General features: G+C 39.5%; 1 protein-coding gene across 3 annotated transcripts in view; it reads left to right on the forward strand.

Annotated features, from left to right (window-relative positions):
- Nucleotides 1-14,302, forward strand: part of HNF4G (hepatocyte nuclear factor 4 gamma) — a 99,646-nt gene extending 85,344 nt beyond the window's left edge. For all 3 annotated transcript variants that reach the window (XM_042465443.1, XM_042465445.1, XM_042465444.1), the window contains exons 6-10: nt 606-693; nt 1,914-2,066; nt 3,220-3,456; nt 10,747-10,866; nt 11,582-14,302. In XM_042465443.1, the coding sequence (XP_042321377.1) occupies nt 606-693; nt 1,914-2,066; nt 3,220-3,456; nt 10,747-10,866; nt 11,582-11,700 (717 nt within the window). In that variant the 3' untranslated portion in view covers nt 11,701-14,302. The remainder of the gene's footprint in view (nt 1-605; nt 694-1,913; nt 2,067-3,219; nt 3,457-10,746; nt 10,867-11,581) is intronic.
- Nucleotides 14,303-17,176: the final 2,874 nt, after the last annotated feature.

Below are 17,176 nucleotides of genomic sequence, written 5' to 3' on the forward strand. Positions count from 1 at the left end.
TTCATAACCGTCCAGTGAAACAAGTGAGGCTGAAAGAGTTGCCGAAAATCACCTAATGAGTTTTGTGGCTCAGTGAGGACTAGAACCTCGCTCCCCCATGTCTCTGTGCAGCAGTTTAACCACTATGCTGTATTAGCCTCCATATTTTCATCTTGTGGGGTGGGGAGTATTCCAGTGATGATAGAGACAGCAGAGATAATTCTCCCTTCCTTGATCACTACTTTCTAAGATGTTCTTCCCATTCACTTGTCTGTAATTATTTAAGGGAAAACTAGAGGCCTAACTGCATGCTACAAATCAAGACAATAAATTATCTCTGAAAGGAAATGCTAGAGACCTCTTTGTACTGTACTTCCTTTCCAGAGGCAAGTTGAAAGGCTAAAACTAATGGGGTCAGGGCAACTAAATTACATCTAGGGACAGTAAGGAAATGTTTCAGGTTTTTCATTATTGCTTTAAGTATTACATACACTAAAAAACTGGCAACAAAGCAACAAGAGAAAGCACTGTCTTTTAGCATAATAGCAACAGCTACTTCATACGATGTGTTGATTTTACTTGTTTAATTTTTGACGTTACAATGTTCTGTATGCAACTTTTTCAAGGTTGCTCTGTTAAGAGCACATGCTGGAGAACACCTGCTTCTTGGAGCAGCAAAACGCTCGATGGTTTACAAAGACATTATTCTTTTAGGTAAAGTTACCTTTATGTTTCTTCTTAACAGCATCATCCTATCCATGTTTACTGAGAAGCAAGTGTTTGTAGCATAAGACTGAAACCAATGACACATTGGGTTGAATCCAGAAATAGGCATGTGGTTGGCACAACTGGTCTCTCTTGTCCCCTCCTTGTGATAACAGACTTAGCCCCAAGGCTACATAGAAGGGCATTTCTGAATGGAATGGGCTATAGCAGAGAGAAAAATGGGGGAGAAGGGGAGCGATCTGGCAAGAACATATTCTATTTTCCATCTACAGACGCTTAGGGCAGGATTGGGGAAACATTGGCTCTCTTTTTGGCATTATAATTTTCATCATCTTTTCCCATTACCCTTTCTGGATGGAGCTGGTGGAAATTGTAGGCCAAAATATCTGGCAGGCCAAAGGTTCCCCACCTCTGTCACAGGAGAAAAAAGGTTGTTGAAGGAAGTAATTTGTATGTGTTTTCCTATCCAGAGCATATAATCCCTCCATTCCTGAGCAGGAACGGTCTCCAAAAATTATATTAAAATTCTAATTGACTGTTGTAACTAGTTTAATGAGTCATAATTTGCCTTTAATATTTGTCTGTAAGGGTAGGAGGGTCTCTCCTATTGGTCAAAACTTTCTCACCTACCTTAAGAACATAAGAAGAGCCCCCCTGGATTAAATAAAAGGTCTTTGTACTCCAGCATCTTGTGCAAAACTGAATGAGTCTGGGACATATGCAAGCAAGACACAAGTGAACATATGGGAGACATCAGGTCTTTTCACACTGTTATAATACTGTGATTCCACTTTAACTGCCATGGCTGCAGTCTATGGAGTCCTGGAAATTATAGTTCAGTGAGGCTGGAGAGTCTCTGGCAAAGAACTGTAAACTACAAATTCCAGGATCCCATAGGATATTGCTATGGCAGTTGAAGTTCAGTTGTTTAGTGTGAAAGGAACTCTGCTTTATTAATATTTTTGTAAAATTAAATGCTATCACCAAACATATATTTATGGGGTGAACAACAATATGTACAGTTATAAGCTTTAATACAGTTGTCTCATGGCATACTATACATAGGAAGAAGCAGTGGTATGAATAGAGAAGCAACTTAGTGAACATTTAGATCAATGGATATATGCCAAAGCAAAACTAGAAACTGGGTAAGTGTTATTTGACTACAGATATTGTTGCTAATAATTGTTTTCTTTTCTTTTCTTAAGGTAATGATTTTGTAATTCATCGCAACAGTTCTGAAATTGAGATCAGTCGAGTAGCAAATCGGATTCTGGATGAAATAATACGTCCATTTCAGGAAATTCAAATTGATGATAATGAATATGCCTGTCTAAAAGCTATCCTCTTCTTTGATCCAGGTATTTTCAAAAATGTCCTCATGTCTCCCAAATATATTAGAGATAGGGAAAGGAAAATTTGATTAAGTTATTTGGATGAGCAGAACATTGTTGATGCTGGAAGAATGTTAGTTTGAGCCTCCTCTTGGATGTTGAAAGGTATCTTAATTCACATTGCTTAGACTTAAAGTCACAAGACTTGCCTATGTGTTAGGTGTTCTTGTCATATTAAAAATAATATGTCATTTGTGTTCTGAGATTAAAATTATGCAGAGTGAAAGGAAACCTTTTGTAACTGTTGGAGAGTAGGAATTTCTTACGTTTTGTCTATTAACTTTATTGCACAGGTCCTGGGACGAGCCTGCTGCGTTCTAAAAGGGAATGTGATGGGGATAGGAGGCAGCATAGAAAGTATCTTACCGCACAGGGAGAATACTGCCTCCGCCACTGGACATTCCCATTGCGTTTCAGATGTGTTCCCCTTGAGAAGCATTCCTGAAAATCATCCCCTCTGGGATGCATCCGGAACAAGATGGGAACGTCTGGCAGTGGCAGCAGTGTTCTCCCTGTGTGGTAAGATGTGTTCTATGCCACCTCCCATCCCCATCACATTTCCTTTTAGAATGCAACAGGCCCGTTCCAGGGCCTGTGCAATAAAGTTCCATGATAAGTAGTAACTATTAGGTTTTCTGACTTAGCAGTGTATTTGGATTCCCACCAGTACCCAGAGCCATGACTATATTTGCAACTGAAAGAGATCCATCTTAAATACCTTGAAAGCACCAAATCCCATCTGATTTTGGAAGCTAAACAGACTTAAGGAGTGGTGATTCTTTTTGGGACACAAATTGTTGAGACTTATCATTTTCCAGTTAATATCCTGTCTCACTAGAGACTCTATAGACAAGCAGAATGGATTATATTGTGCTTCATTGTCATTATTTTTCCTGATTATGTGTCTTATCCTTGTGTGACTGTTTTAAGTTAGTGTTGTTTTAATAGGATACTTTATATAATTGTTTTAAAATACTTTTTAACTGTCAGGTCTTTAGCTCTGCTTTGTTTTAATTTATGCTGCAAGCCATGTTGCGACCTTGCCAGGAGAAATGAGGAGTATGCATTAAAAGGAATTAACTGATTCACTAATTAAATACATTTTCTATGTTCTCTGAAGATGCAAAAGGACTGAGTAATCCAATAAAGATCAGGAACATGAGGTTTCAAGTTCAGATCAGTCTGGAGGATTACATCAATGATCGCCAGTATGACTCCCGGGGACGATTTGGAGAACTCTTGCTGCTGCTCCCTACTTTGCAGAGTATTACCTGGCAAATGGTTGAGCAAATACAGTTTGTGAAACTCTTTGGATTGGTTAAAATTGACAGCTTACTTCAGGAAATGTTATTAGGAGGTGAGTATATCAGTAGATTTAACAAATGATTCCTTTTTTTTCCTTCATTGGTCCAAGACATTGGAGAGTTGTGCTACTTGGAACAGATGGTAGGGGGTTAGTGGCTCAATGGCTTGCTTAAATATAAAGAAAGTGTCCATACTCAAGTTGAGGGCGAAGCAGATGGGCATCCAGGAGTGGCCAGAAGCTGCTCCCAGCTCAATTTCCTTGAGGTCAGGGTAAACACACGCTGCAGCCCCAAGGGCACCTCCTGCTACAGTCCCAAATGGATCACAGAAAGTAGTGGAAAAAAGGTACTCCAATGGCATCCATCATGTAAATGCCACACCTCCAGAGCAGCCAGAAGCCACCCCATCTATCCTTCTGTTTCAGGTCATAGTTGTTCTGTTTAGACTACTGTGGGGCAGCTCATATGCCTTCACATGTTGTTGGACTACAGCTCCATAAACCCTCATCATTGTTTCTGCTGGCTAGGGATGATGCAAATTGTGGAAAACATGTGAAAGGGCACAAGTTGATCACCCCAAATTTAGACCTTTGGATTCAACTAGAAATGCAAAATGCAAAAGGAAGTGTGGTCATGGTGGTGTCAATGCTGACAGCAGAAATTCTTTTATTATCTGGGAAGATAGTGGTCTGTAGAGGTACTGTAGCTCTGTTTTTAAATATCTCACCACATTTTATAAGCTACTTTGTAAGTTTTATTATTTCAAGCATGCAGTGTACATTAAACATTGGTTGAATTTGGTCAGAATGGGAACAAGCCAGTATAAATCCTAAATCTGCATGTTCATCTCCTTGCCTGACTATCTTTCCCCAAAATTCCCATGAGGAGAGCTGAGAAGCTTTTATCTCAACTGTTGATTAACTGAAGCTCAGGTCATGCAAATTCAACAACTTGTGGTTAATTTCAAGTAGGCTTTGTTTGAGGAAGCAACCAGATCGGAAGTAGTTTGTGTCAATAAACCATATTTAAGATTAATTCTGTTTTTTTGGTTTAGAGATAATAATTAATTGAAGTTTATCAAAAACAGAAGCAAAAGGCTTTGATTTCCTCTTGAAATCCTTTTAAAAGATGAAAGAAGTACAACTTGCACAGGTTCAATCCTGTCACAGGAAAATAATGACTAGGCACCAATTGTAAAATAGCAAAAGAAGGCTATGTAGACATTTAAAGATGGAAATATTTATAAGTTTCATTTTGTCCAACATTTGATTTTTTAAAAAATCTTAATTTCTTCCCATCCCAAATCTGTAGTTTGTGAATTTCTGTGATTCTTCAAAAAACAAACTGAAATGTAATTCTCCACTACTTATATTGACCAAATCCAATCGTTGTTTGTTGTGTGCCTTCAAGTTATTTCTGACTTATGGTGACCCTAAGGTGAATCTTTATGCTAATGTGTAAAGATAAAGAAAACTACTACAATGACCAATGCAGAGAAATAGAAGACAACAACCAAAAGGGAAGAGCATGAGACCTATCCCACAAGATTCAGGAAATCAAAGGAAGGTTTAAGCCAAGGACTGAGATGCTCTACGACAACAAAAATAATTTAATTCAAGACATTGGATGTAAGACACAGATGAGTTATATAAAAGAGATGACAACATGAAGGAAACATGGAAATATGTATATGAGTCATATGTATATGAACCCCAAATTTCTAAAAAGCAGGGTGAAAAATGCAGCAAGAGAAATGGCAAAAAACAAGTCTCCAAAAACAGATGACATTTCAATCAAACTGCTACAAGCCACATCGACAGAGTCAGCTCTAATGCTAACCAAGATATGTCAACAGATATGGAAAACAAAGCAATGGCCAATAGACTGGAAACGGTCAATATACATCCCTATCCACACAAAAACCATACATGTAGAGAGAAAAAGCGGCCGCCCGGCTGGACGGGCAGGCTGCTTTGCTGCTAGAAAGTGGCTACAAAACTCTGTGGCTTGCCCCGGCCCCTTATTGGTGCGCAGGGTGGAAGGGGAGTCGCTTCTGCCCCGCGACACTCTAGGGGCCAGGCTCTATGATCTGGGAGTTCCGCTAGTCCAGGGCAGCTCATTGGTCAGTTGCCCTGGAGGAGAAGTCTCCCGGATCAGGTGACCTGGGGGCGGAGCCGGGGCCTATTTAAGGCCACGCAGCCAGCTCCAGCCCTCAGTTGACGCTTGGCTCCAAGCGGTTTGGAGCCAAGTAGGAAGGGAGGAGGCAATGGAGTGCTTCTCCCACCCACCCACCGCTTGGTTTGTGGGTTTTTGTCACAACTTGGAGTCGGAAGCATAGGCCAGGATCTGCACGGTGTGGTACCAAGGGCTACGGAGCTCTGGTTTGGGAGTCAGTCGGGACCCGGCGGCGAATAGGGCAGGTGTATGGCCATTGCGAGGGCCATAACGCAAGAGCGCCTCCCGGTGACTAGGGGCTTATCGAATATGTGAACGCATGGCAGAGTTGCGGTCAAGTGGTGTTCCTTAGCCCCTAGGTCATCCCAATGCCTGGTGGGTACCAGGCTTTTGCTAATCAGACAAACATGGGGTTGTTTGATTTCACAGATCCTGACCTCATGCTTTGTGCCAATCCTACCAATTGTTTTGCTATTAATAAAGTTGTGGCCTTTCCTCCAGCTTGGTCTCCTGTGGTTATTTGGCAGCAGCATCTGAGGCAAATTCCAGGGTTCAAGAAAGGAAGAGGCACTAGGGACCACATTGCAAACATATTATGGCTAATGGAGTGCACCAGGAAATTTCAAAAGAAAAACAGCCATTGACTGTATAGATCATGAAAGGCTATGGAACACTCTTGAAGACATGGCATGCCAACACATTTGATAGTCCTGGTGAGAATTCTGTACTTAGGACAAGAGGCTACTGTCCGAACAGAACACGGCGAAACAGAATGGTTGCCAATTGGCAAAGGAGTCAGACAAGGCTGCACCTTATCACTCTACCTTTTCAACTTATATGCAGAATATATTGTAAGAAAAACAGGTTTGGACACAGTAGAGGAGTGAAAATAGGAGGAAGAAATATCAACATTCTGAGAAATGCTGATGACACCATAATACTAGCAGAAAGCCTCACAGACCTCAAACAACTACTAAGGAAGATCAAAGAAGAAAGTGCAAAGGCAGGCTTACTGTTGAACATAAAGAAAATAAAAATAATGTCCACAGAGAACTTACACACATTCAAACTAGATAATGAGGAAATAGAAACAGTAGAAGAGTTCTTATACCTGGGATCAAGCATTGATTAGAATGGGGATTGCAGCCAGGAAATCAGAAGAAGGTTAAGAATAGGGAGGGCAGCTATGAAAGAACTAGAAAAGATCCTAAAATACAAAGATATACAACTCAGCACAAAAGTTAGAATCATATAAGCCATTGTATTACCTATTATCATGTATGGGTGAGAGAGCTGGACAGTTAAGAAAGATGATAGGAAGAAAATTAATTAATTTGAGATGTGGTGCTGGAGAAGAGTGCTGAGGATTCCATGGACAGCCAAAAGAACAAGCAAATGGGTCCTAGAACAGATCAAGTCAGAAATCTCTCTGGAAGCCAAGATGACAAAACTTAGGCTGGCGTACTAAGTCATGAGAAGACATGAATCACTGGAAAAAACAATAATGCTAGGATAGGTGGAGGGAAGTAGAAGGAGAGGAAGGCTGCACGCTAGATGGAAGGACTCTATTAAAAAGAGGAGTATGAGTTTGCAGGAGTTGAGCAGAGCAGTTGAGGAAAAGGGGTCTTGGAGATGTCTCATCAGCAGGATCACCATGGGTTGAGATCAGCACGAAAGCAGTTAACAAAAACATCAAAGGTGAACCTTTGTGAGGTTTTCAGGCTATGGTGACATGTTCTAGAAGAGTTTCTTCCTGACATTTCACTAGCATCTGTGGGTGGCATCTTCAGAGAATGCTAACCTGGAAGAGAGTGGGTATATATATACTGTGACCCTGGGTGAGAAGTGATTCCCATGTTAATCTGTGTATTGTTCTGTTGTTGATGGCTTCCTCAGGGTAAGAGGATATGCAAAAGAGGATTAATGTCTACTAATTGGTGATCGTTTGCTGGGAAAGCCTCTGACCCTGAATGGTTTCTCATTTGCATTTGCTGAGTCCTGGTTTTGGTGTTCTTCAGGACTGGTAGCCAAACTTTATTTACTTTGAGGGTTTCTTCTTTCCTGTTGAAGTTGTCCAAGTGTTTGTGGATTTCAATGGCTTCCCTGTGCATTCTGACTTGACAGTTGTTGGCATGGTCCAGAATTTTAGTGTTTTCAAACAGCATTTTATGCCCAGGATGTTTTGTAACATGTTCTGCTACTGCTGATTTTTCTGGCTGACCCAGTCTGCAATGTCTCTCATGTTCCTTGATTCGTGTTTGGACATTGCGTTTGGTGGTCCCTATGTAGACTTGTCCGCAGCTGCATGGTATGCGGTAAACTTTTGTGGCTGTGAGAGGGTCTCTCCTGTCCTTCACTGAGTGCAGCATTTGCTGGATTTTCTTGGTCAGTTTATAAATCATTTGGAGGTTGTGCTTCTTTGCCAGTTTGCCTATTCTGTCTGTTACTTCTCTGATGTATGGTAGAAATACCTTCCCTTTGGGTGGTTGCTTGTCTTCACTCCTTTGGGTTTTTCTCGGTCTGGCAAGCCCTTTGATGTCTGAGCTGGAATAAGCATTCGCCTGTAGAGCCCAGTCTAGGTGTTTCAATTCATCTTCCAAGTAATGGGGTTCGCAGATGTGTTTTGCCTGGTCTACCAATGCTTTGATTGTGCTTCATTTTCGTGATGGTTGGAATTCTTGTCAGGAAGAAACTCTTCTAGAACATGACAACATAACCTGAAAAACCACTAGGGATGCTGCCCATGGAAGCCTCCGACTTCACAAAGGTGAATCTGTCACAGTTTCTGAAGCTGAGAGAGTGTGACTTGCCCAAGCTCACCCAGTGGATTTCCATGGCTGACTGGTGTTTCAAACCTTGGTTTCTTGGGGTCTCAATCCAACACTCAAACCACTACAATACACTGAATCCCAGTAAGAGCAACTATTCTTAGTATGGAGAGGATGATATTGTAGACACCTCCCATCTAGATCTCAAATGTGAGCAATTTTTTTGGGGGGGGGGGCAAGCGGGGAAGAACTGTAGTAATGAAACACTACAGGCATATTACAAGGATTCAGATCCGGACATTTAGTAGTTAGATATCTGAAAACTCTGTGCTGGAATTCTCTTTGCCCCAGATTCATTTTTTAAAATTCCTTCTTGTTAAAAAAAATGTAAAAATGTTGGGAATTTTTCTGTAAAAAGAAAATGAAATTGTCATCCATCCCTAAATCTAGATGGAGAGAAAGTTTATTAAGCATAATGTATTTTGGAATGAATCCTTCGGGGACTCTGCAGATAAAAATGATAGGAATTTGTGATACACAAAACCTATTGATAAAATGTCACACAGGCAAGTAGCACATGTTGTAAAATTCAGAATCAATCAAACAAAAGCAATAATATTGTACTTAATTTGCTTTGCCTAATGAGTATGAAGCTAACAATTACTCAAGAGTACTCTAAATGCCAATTAAAATATTTGTATAGCAAAAATAATTACTATTTCTATATTTTGCAAAAATGATATACTATAAAACATATCATTTTTAGATGCAATAGAAAATAAGAAACACTAAAGAGAGAGAAAATGGCATGTGTAAACTATCTTTTAAAACAAGGGTTGGCAAAATGTGCTCTGGAGGCAGCTTGTGGGTTCAAGAGCCTCCCCAGGGATCATATTGTTCCCCCCCCCCCAATGTCAATTAGGGGTGGTGGCATTTTTGACACATCTCTCCAACATCCAGTGTCTTTTAGGTCTGGGAGAGGACTTTTCTAAAATGAGAGAGAGAACAGGGAGTTAAAAACACTTCCTGATCTAAAGCAGTCCCTGTGAGATTTAAAACATGGTGAAAATAATCGCTAGAGAGAACTATGAGAGCCATACGCTCCTACTGAGGAGGAGGACAGTTATTGAATAATAATAATAATAATAATAATAATAATAATAATAATAATAATAATTGGTGTTCAGTGGCTCAATATTGTTCACAGAAATTACTTTTAAACAGGTAGAACTAATATTGGACATTTGATCTCTAGATGGTATTTGGAGGGGGGGAGGGTTTCTGAGTTTGTTTATTGATAAAAGCTATAAGCCATCACAGTTCAATGTAACTGAGGTAAAATGCAAACAAATAAACTACAATAACAATAATAAATATAAAATACAGGTAACAAGCAAGTGCTGCAAAAATATAAAAATGCAAAAATACAAAATGACCTTTAATATAAATTAAAAGCCCCTGGATCCAGTACCATGTATCTTCATCACCTCCATGTAATTCTTATAAATGATTTTGATGCCTAGATTTGCGACCAAGTCAAATTTTGCACCCATTGTTGTGATATATGCATTGTTGCCAGCCAATAGGATACAAATCTGATCAAGGGGAGGTCAACTGGAAAGGGAGAGGAGAATATAATTAAGACACGTTTGCATAGGGGCCATATAAAGAAGTTATTGTAAAAGATAGTGGTGCATGGCCTCTACTCACAAATGCAAAGTCTTTTAGTGCACAGGAATATTATTATATTCCTTCCCTTCAAGTAGGCGGATGGATTATACGGAAAGAGAGCATTTGGGTGCAAAAAAGTGCTTTTGAATTTTTTTTTTAGGCTTTGTGGCTCTCCAGGTTCTCCTGGAGAGCCTATGTTGTCACCTATCATCCCCTTCTGTTTCGAAAGAAGAGTATTCAACCAACCAGATCCTAAGTGTAATATTAGTTCTACCTGCTGAGACGTATCTTCTGTGAATAATATTGGGCTACTGAACACAAGTGGGTTGTTTTTTTTAGTCAATGGCTGTCATCCTACTCTGTATTTTATGAGATTGTCCTCTGGACCTACAGTCTCATAACTCATCTTTATGGTTGTTAGCAACAGATAGTGACCCCCAAACCTACCTTTTCAGCCTGCCAGTGCCCCAACAGAAAGGTAGATTTTTGGTGGGATGGCTTCAACAAATGTAACTACACTGGCAAAGCTCTCTCATTACAATTATGGTTGATCATGCAGGATCTGGCCACTACAACATGTATCACATCTAATATGCAACTATTTTCATCCTTGCTTTTGTCACAGTTCAGTCCATAAAATCTTATAGGTTATTTTGATAAGGGAAATGAAACATTTCATACAGCAACATGTTAAATTGTACTGATGCATGTTTTGGGGATTTATTGCAGGTACTTCTAATGATGCTTCTAATCTCCATCCAGCACATCCTCATCTAGCTCAAGATCCCCTCACTGGACAAACTTTGCTTATAAGTCCAGTGACTGTTCCTGTACATTCAGAACAGATTTGTAAGTTTATTGCAAATATCATTTGATTATATACCTTCTGTGGCTTATTTATATTTTACTGGGGGATCAGGTAATATTTGTCAGTAACATCATGCTTGTTTCTATTCCTTCCATACATGCATGCCATGAATTTGGTTCAAGTTACTTTTAATCGTACCAGATAGGAACACAAAGATATGTGTGGTCAAGAAAAGGCATTCATAGCCTCCCATCAAAATTATTCAAGCATAACTGAGACCAAGAGCTTGGAAAATTCTTGTTTTTAAAGAACTGGAACTCCTAGAATTCTTCAGTCGGCATGATTGTAGCTAGGGGATTCTGGATGTTTAATCAATAGCAACAACAAAATATTTTCAAACTCTGATAGAGACAGTGGTTTCAGTCAGAAATCAGGCTGCCCAGTAACTGGATTCTTACTCCAATCCCATGATAAACTCTGTGAGATAAATTCATTGTTAGCCTCAAATACAGAAGATCAGTTGAAATAAATGGGACTAGTTAGTTACCATTTAGGTAAGATCCTTCGATTTCAGTGACTCAGCCCAAGTTGGGATGGACACTAGATTTAGCTCTGTGGGCAGTAACCAATAAGTGCTACAGACATATATAAATTCCACTTCTTCTCCAAGCCAAGGCCTGTTTATTGCTACCACTCTGTGCTTCTAGCACAAGCTTGATTAGATTATTGGTTAATTTATTTTAAATTCCTTTCCAGCAACTCCTGAAACTCCACTTCCTTCTCCTCCACAAGGCTCTGGCCAGGAATACAAGATATCAACAAACCAAGTTACTGTTATTTCCCAGCCATCTCTTTTGAAACAAAAGCCATTATGATACTGATCAATATTTTTTGTAGTACAAGCACTGTGTTAAACCATCATGACACTGGAAAACTCAGGACACAGAACTTCGACCTGCTATTAAAGAAGACAAGTACTGGTCTCTTTGGAGAAGAGGGGGGGGGGGGAGAGATTGCTTTTGCTAATATTTTTTTAAAACCTGAATTCAGATAGAATTTGTGGTTTCTAATATGTGATATGATGAAAAAAAACTGTTCCATGTTTGCAGTGCTTTGAATCACAATTGAGGAGATTTAATTTATTGTCCCTCTATACCATTTGTCATCTTAAAAAATCTTAAGTAATATTCATTGCAGAATGCAAAGTCTGATTTTAATAAAAATGAAATCTGAAATGTAGAAATAATGAAACGGCAAAGCGAGTGGTTTTAACAGTTAATCAAAGCAGGCGTCTCATTTTCTTGAGTATATAGTACAGGTTAAAAGCCAAAATGCTTCCTGAAAGCATCTATATATTGTGTGTGTGTGTGCGTGCATGTACATGTATTGCACATGTTTAGTCAGAAATAAGGCTCACTGTATTTGATCACAACCGGGGAAGTGTACATAAGACTGGAAGTTGTATAAAAGGCAGTCACAGTTATTTCAGTGGAATTTTTTAAGTCAGTGAATTTTGCTCTTGGACTTGCTTCATAAATACATTTTCATCTGTACCTAAACATCAAAAGATTTTAGGTTCTTCATGTACAATTAGTTTCTTGCACATTCTTTATCTTATTATAAGCTGCTTTGTTATGTGCCATTAAAGCATTTCAATGATTTAAAACAATAAAATAGGAGTGCTACCAAAATTGGCCTTCCCTTCCACCAACCCACACACCAACAGCTGCTGGTCTGTTCCATGCTAGTGGGTAGTGAATTTGCTCTGGCTTTTAAAATGAATTTTAAAGGAATTCTCCAAAGTCTAAAATCCTGTCTCTGCCCCCACTTTTTGTGGCTCCTTTTTGCGCCCTGGAAAGGCCTGATTGGGGCTACGGCATGCGGTTGCTGCGGCCACAATCCAGCTAGGAAAGGGGCATCATCATGCCGTCCCTTAAGGGCTGCCTGTACAGCCCCTTAGACATAATCATTCACATCTTTTCTGAATGTTTTTTTTTAGAGTAAATGTTTTTTTAAGTAGAAATGTTTAAAATAATGACAGTGGACTCCACATACATAGCAGTACATCTCTTAGATCCAATGTTCAATGTTAGCAATGTTACTGATGAAGCATTGCTGCCAGCATTATTAGACATTTTTGTCGCTGGTGTAATGATCATGAAAATGAAGAGAATAAAGATGAGCATGGTAGCTCTGTGCTGCCTCAATCTCTGTTCCTATTGGCCTTCATGTGTTGAGGCTGAATGTCTGTGGTCTATCCATGTACAATTTAGAATGCTGAAGGTGGGTGTTGCTGTTGCTGCTGCTGCTGCTGTGTGCCTTCAAGTTGTTTCTGACTTATTGACCCTAAGGTGGACTTTTCACAGATTCAAATTGGCAAGATTTGTTCAGATGGGATTTGCCATTGGCACCTGAGGCTGAGAGACTGTAACTTGACCAAGGCTACCCACTAGGTATCTGTAATCAAGTGAAGATTTGAACCCTGGCCTCCAAGAATCCTAGTCCAACACTCAAATCACTACACCACATTGGAACAATTAATTAAAGAAATTCCAAACTAGATGACGTTTGGTCTCTACTACAAGGTTGTTCATATTTTTGTATAAACTTCAAAGGTTTAGTTAATACAAATTTATATTTGATTCAGACAAGCACATAAACAAAAGCCTATTTCCATCCTGCCCCCTCACAGCTTTTCCCCTTGAAATAAAATAAAATAAAATGTGTAACAACTGCTCTCCTATCCAGAGATGTTACACTGATTTCCCCTTATGATACTATGTTGCATTCAGTTCTTTCCTGTGAATTTCAGAGCCCCCGGACCTCATGGGAATGACACCATGGCATGGCTACTATCCATATCAATGCTGTCTGGAAAATGTACTAGGGCATAATCCCACCCTGTAAGCGGCAACTCTGATTTGACTAAGAAGGGACAGCCACATTAGAAAGACCACCACCAACAGCTAGGGATGTGTTGCAGCCAAACTGCTCCACTAAGACACCCCTGCACAGGCATCCTGTGATATGGCTTCTCCAACTTTGTTCTCCATCACCTGACCACAAGTCTAGGCTATGAGCAGCCTGGAAAGGAGTGAAGAGAAGGTGGAGTGAATTGAATAAGGCAACTGCACTTTTAAACTCAACACTCTTGAGGAAGGAATGCACAAGTGGTGATCTGGGCTGAGAATTTGGATTATAGACCTTTGTGGACCAAGTTGTTCATCTGGAACATTCTTGAGATTCTATAACTCAGGTCATCTTTAATTTGTGGCTTCCACTACAGGACAGGACAGTGTGGTTGTGGTGATGAAAAAAAGGAGCCATGTTGTGGACACTTTGAGCCTCATTTTGGTTAACTCAAGATATTGATATTACAGTTGGCCCTCCTTATCCATGGATTTTTTTAGCCACCGATTCAAGCATCCACAGCTTGAAAATATTTTTAAAATATATAAATTCCAGTAAGCAAACCTTGATGTTAGCATTTTATGGAAGGGACACCATTTCCGTGTGCCATTGTATTTAACAGGACTTGAGCATCCACAGATTTTGGTATCCACGGGTGTGTGTGTGTGTGTGCGCGTGTGTGTGTGGAATACCAAGGACCCACTGTACACAAGTGGTGCAGCTAGAGGAACAGAAGTTTTGATGCTTAACACTGTAAAAAAATTCCTTGATTAATGACAGAATGACTACATTCTAGAATGCTAAAATGTTCCAGATATCAGGATTGACATTTGTACTCTTTTGTTTGAACTCTTAACACTGAGGGGGACCAGACTGGCAAGAAGATAGATTGGGGCCACAGCAAACACATGCCATGGCCTCAACCTGCCTTCAACCAGGCTGAAAAAGGAGCAGATAAGACCTGCTCCTTTTTTGGTCAGGGAAAAGCTGGCTTTGCTATCCCCGCCACAGCTCCATGGTGGCTTCATGATGCTCTAGCAGCTTGCGGCATTTGAACACCGCACCACAAGAGCACCATGAAGCCACCCATGCCTGGGCAGCCGGGAGGCTTCAAGCTGGCTTCCCAGCATTATTGCTGCATGTGGCGTCTAAATGCTGCATACCGATGTTGCCTAAAAGTGGGCTTATTGTGCCCATCTGTTTGGGCCCATTGTTGCCTATTTTATAAAATACTGTATGTTTCCTTGTTAAATAATAAGTATATTGTAATTTATTAAGAATCTGATTTATTGTCTAAGTGTAAAAAATATTTTTGTAAGCATGAGTGTACCAAATCAAAATGACTACCTTTTTTAAAACAGCACATTATGCTGAGCTTTCTAAACTAAGATGTAATATATGAATATAGGCTTGAGTAGCCATGATATGGTTGCTGCAAACGTTTTCAGATTGACTGTTTTTCATCAATCCTCAATAAACATATATTGAAAACATATGAATGTTAAATGGGCCTTGAAGTAACCTTTCTCCCCCTTTGCATAAAGTAAACAGCAATGTTGTGTTTCTTTTAAATTGCTATTTTAGCCATAAGCAGAAAAAGTTAAAACACATTGAAATCAGATGAGAAACACATAACTCTACATCAGCTAGAGCTGTAATTAGGATAAATTCCTCTATTCCGTTTCCTTATGCTGTTCACTGAAATCCCTAAAATTTCTAAGAAGTATAGTACTTTGAAAATGGAAGCAATTGATAGTTCCCTTTTTGAGGGAAGAAATCACTTGCAGAGGATGGAAAAGAGGACTTCCTGGCAGACATATAAACATATTTAAAGTTCTGCTAACTCATGTACATGTGCATTTCTTATTTTACTTCTGTTATTTTCTCCAGTTGGGAGTGGATTGACTATGCCAGCTCCATACATCGTGTAGTTTAGGGCCTTTGTAGTGGTGAATTGTCTGAGGAATGGTGGAACATAGATCCTGTGGCTCCACAACCTCCTGGACATGCCCTTGTCTCCCACATGCTCCAATTTTGTAGCTACTCCTGGACATGAAAGTGTGACAGTGGTAGAGCTTTCCTTCACTGCCATGAGGAGACCTCTGTATAAAAGTAAGTTCTATTAGGATAAGATCTGAAGGGACAAAGATACAGCCACCTAACTCTAATCAGGCCTGATTCTGGTTATAATCTGGATGACAAGACTGCTTGGATAGCGCATCTACACAATGGAGTGTCAGTGAGACCACTTCCAACAAGGTAAGCATTCCACATTGGTCAAAAGAGGAAGTACATATGTAGAATTCAGTGTTAGACCAGAGTTACAATGTGACAGAGAACACATGCAAATTAACAGATGTCAGGCTTGGGCACCATCTACTTGGCAAGGCAATCTTTCCCTAGCAGGTGACATGTTCAAAGGGCCTAGTCAGTGTTGGTAATGAAAAAGGAACAGAGAACAATGTTACTCCCACTCCTTCCCTTCCACAATGATTTACTAAAGGAAAGAATGCTTTAAAGATGAGGTAATAAGGCAACAGGGAAGTAATTTGAAAAGATATAGCCAAGACAATTTTAAGGCAAGTAAAAATTGCCTTATCCTGCCTTTATCTTGCTCATGATGATGGCCATAGTTAATATTTTCCACATTGATTGTATCTGTGGGTGGGCAAGCAATTTTTTTTTTTAAAAAAAATCTCATTGTTGTGAGTTTCAAATAAATTATTTATTTAGGTTGTTTAAATATTCCTCTTGGTAACAAGAATGATTTGATATACATTATGGCTAGGGACAACAGAAGCTTTTTGCTTATGAATGGGCTATGTTTGATTTTTATTTATTTTCAGTTGGTGGAAGAAAACTGAGGAAAAAGTAAATCCCATACAGAAATTGTGTTTGTATAGGCTCTTCCACAAGAATGGAAAAACCTATGCAAACTAAAATCTTACAAGGTCTTTTCAAGACTTTTTAATGCCTACAAGAGTTTACACTGCAGTTTTATTTCTGTGATACATTTCTCAGAAGACCTCAATTTTCACCCATAGAAGAGTTTATGAAACCGTACTATATTTTCTACTTCTACTCCCAGATCAATGTCTGTTCTTTGTCTCCAATTCTTTGGATCAATACCTATCTTCTTTTAAAAGTTAAGATCAGTGCAGGGAGGAAAGAAGTCACTTTTGTTGCAGAGGATAGCAGGAAGGAATCAACAGAGATATATTTTTACTGTCATGACCTCAGACAAGAAGACTGAATGCCAGATTGCAGTTGCTTTGTTAAAAACATTATCGCCATTGAGGTTTTCAGCAGAAAGATCATTTTAAAAAAGCAAAGCAATAAACAAAGTACTACAAATTACTATTTATTCTTATTAGGCTAGTAGTAAACTTTACTTCTCTTTCATATAATAAAGTTCATCTCAGATACTGATATAAAAGGACA

The sequence above is a fragment of the Sceloporus undulatus genome, chromosome 4 (assembly GCF_019175285.1).
Source record: "Sceloporus undulatus isolate JIND9_A2432 ecotype Alabama chromosome 4, SceUnd_v1.1, whole genome shotgun sequence".
NCBI lineage: Eukaryota > Metazoa > Chordata > Lepidosauria > Squamata > Phrynosomatidae > Sceloporus > Sceloporus undulatus.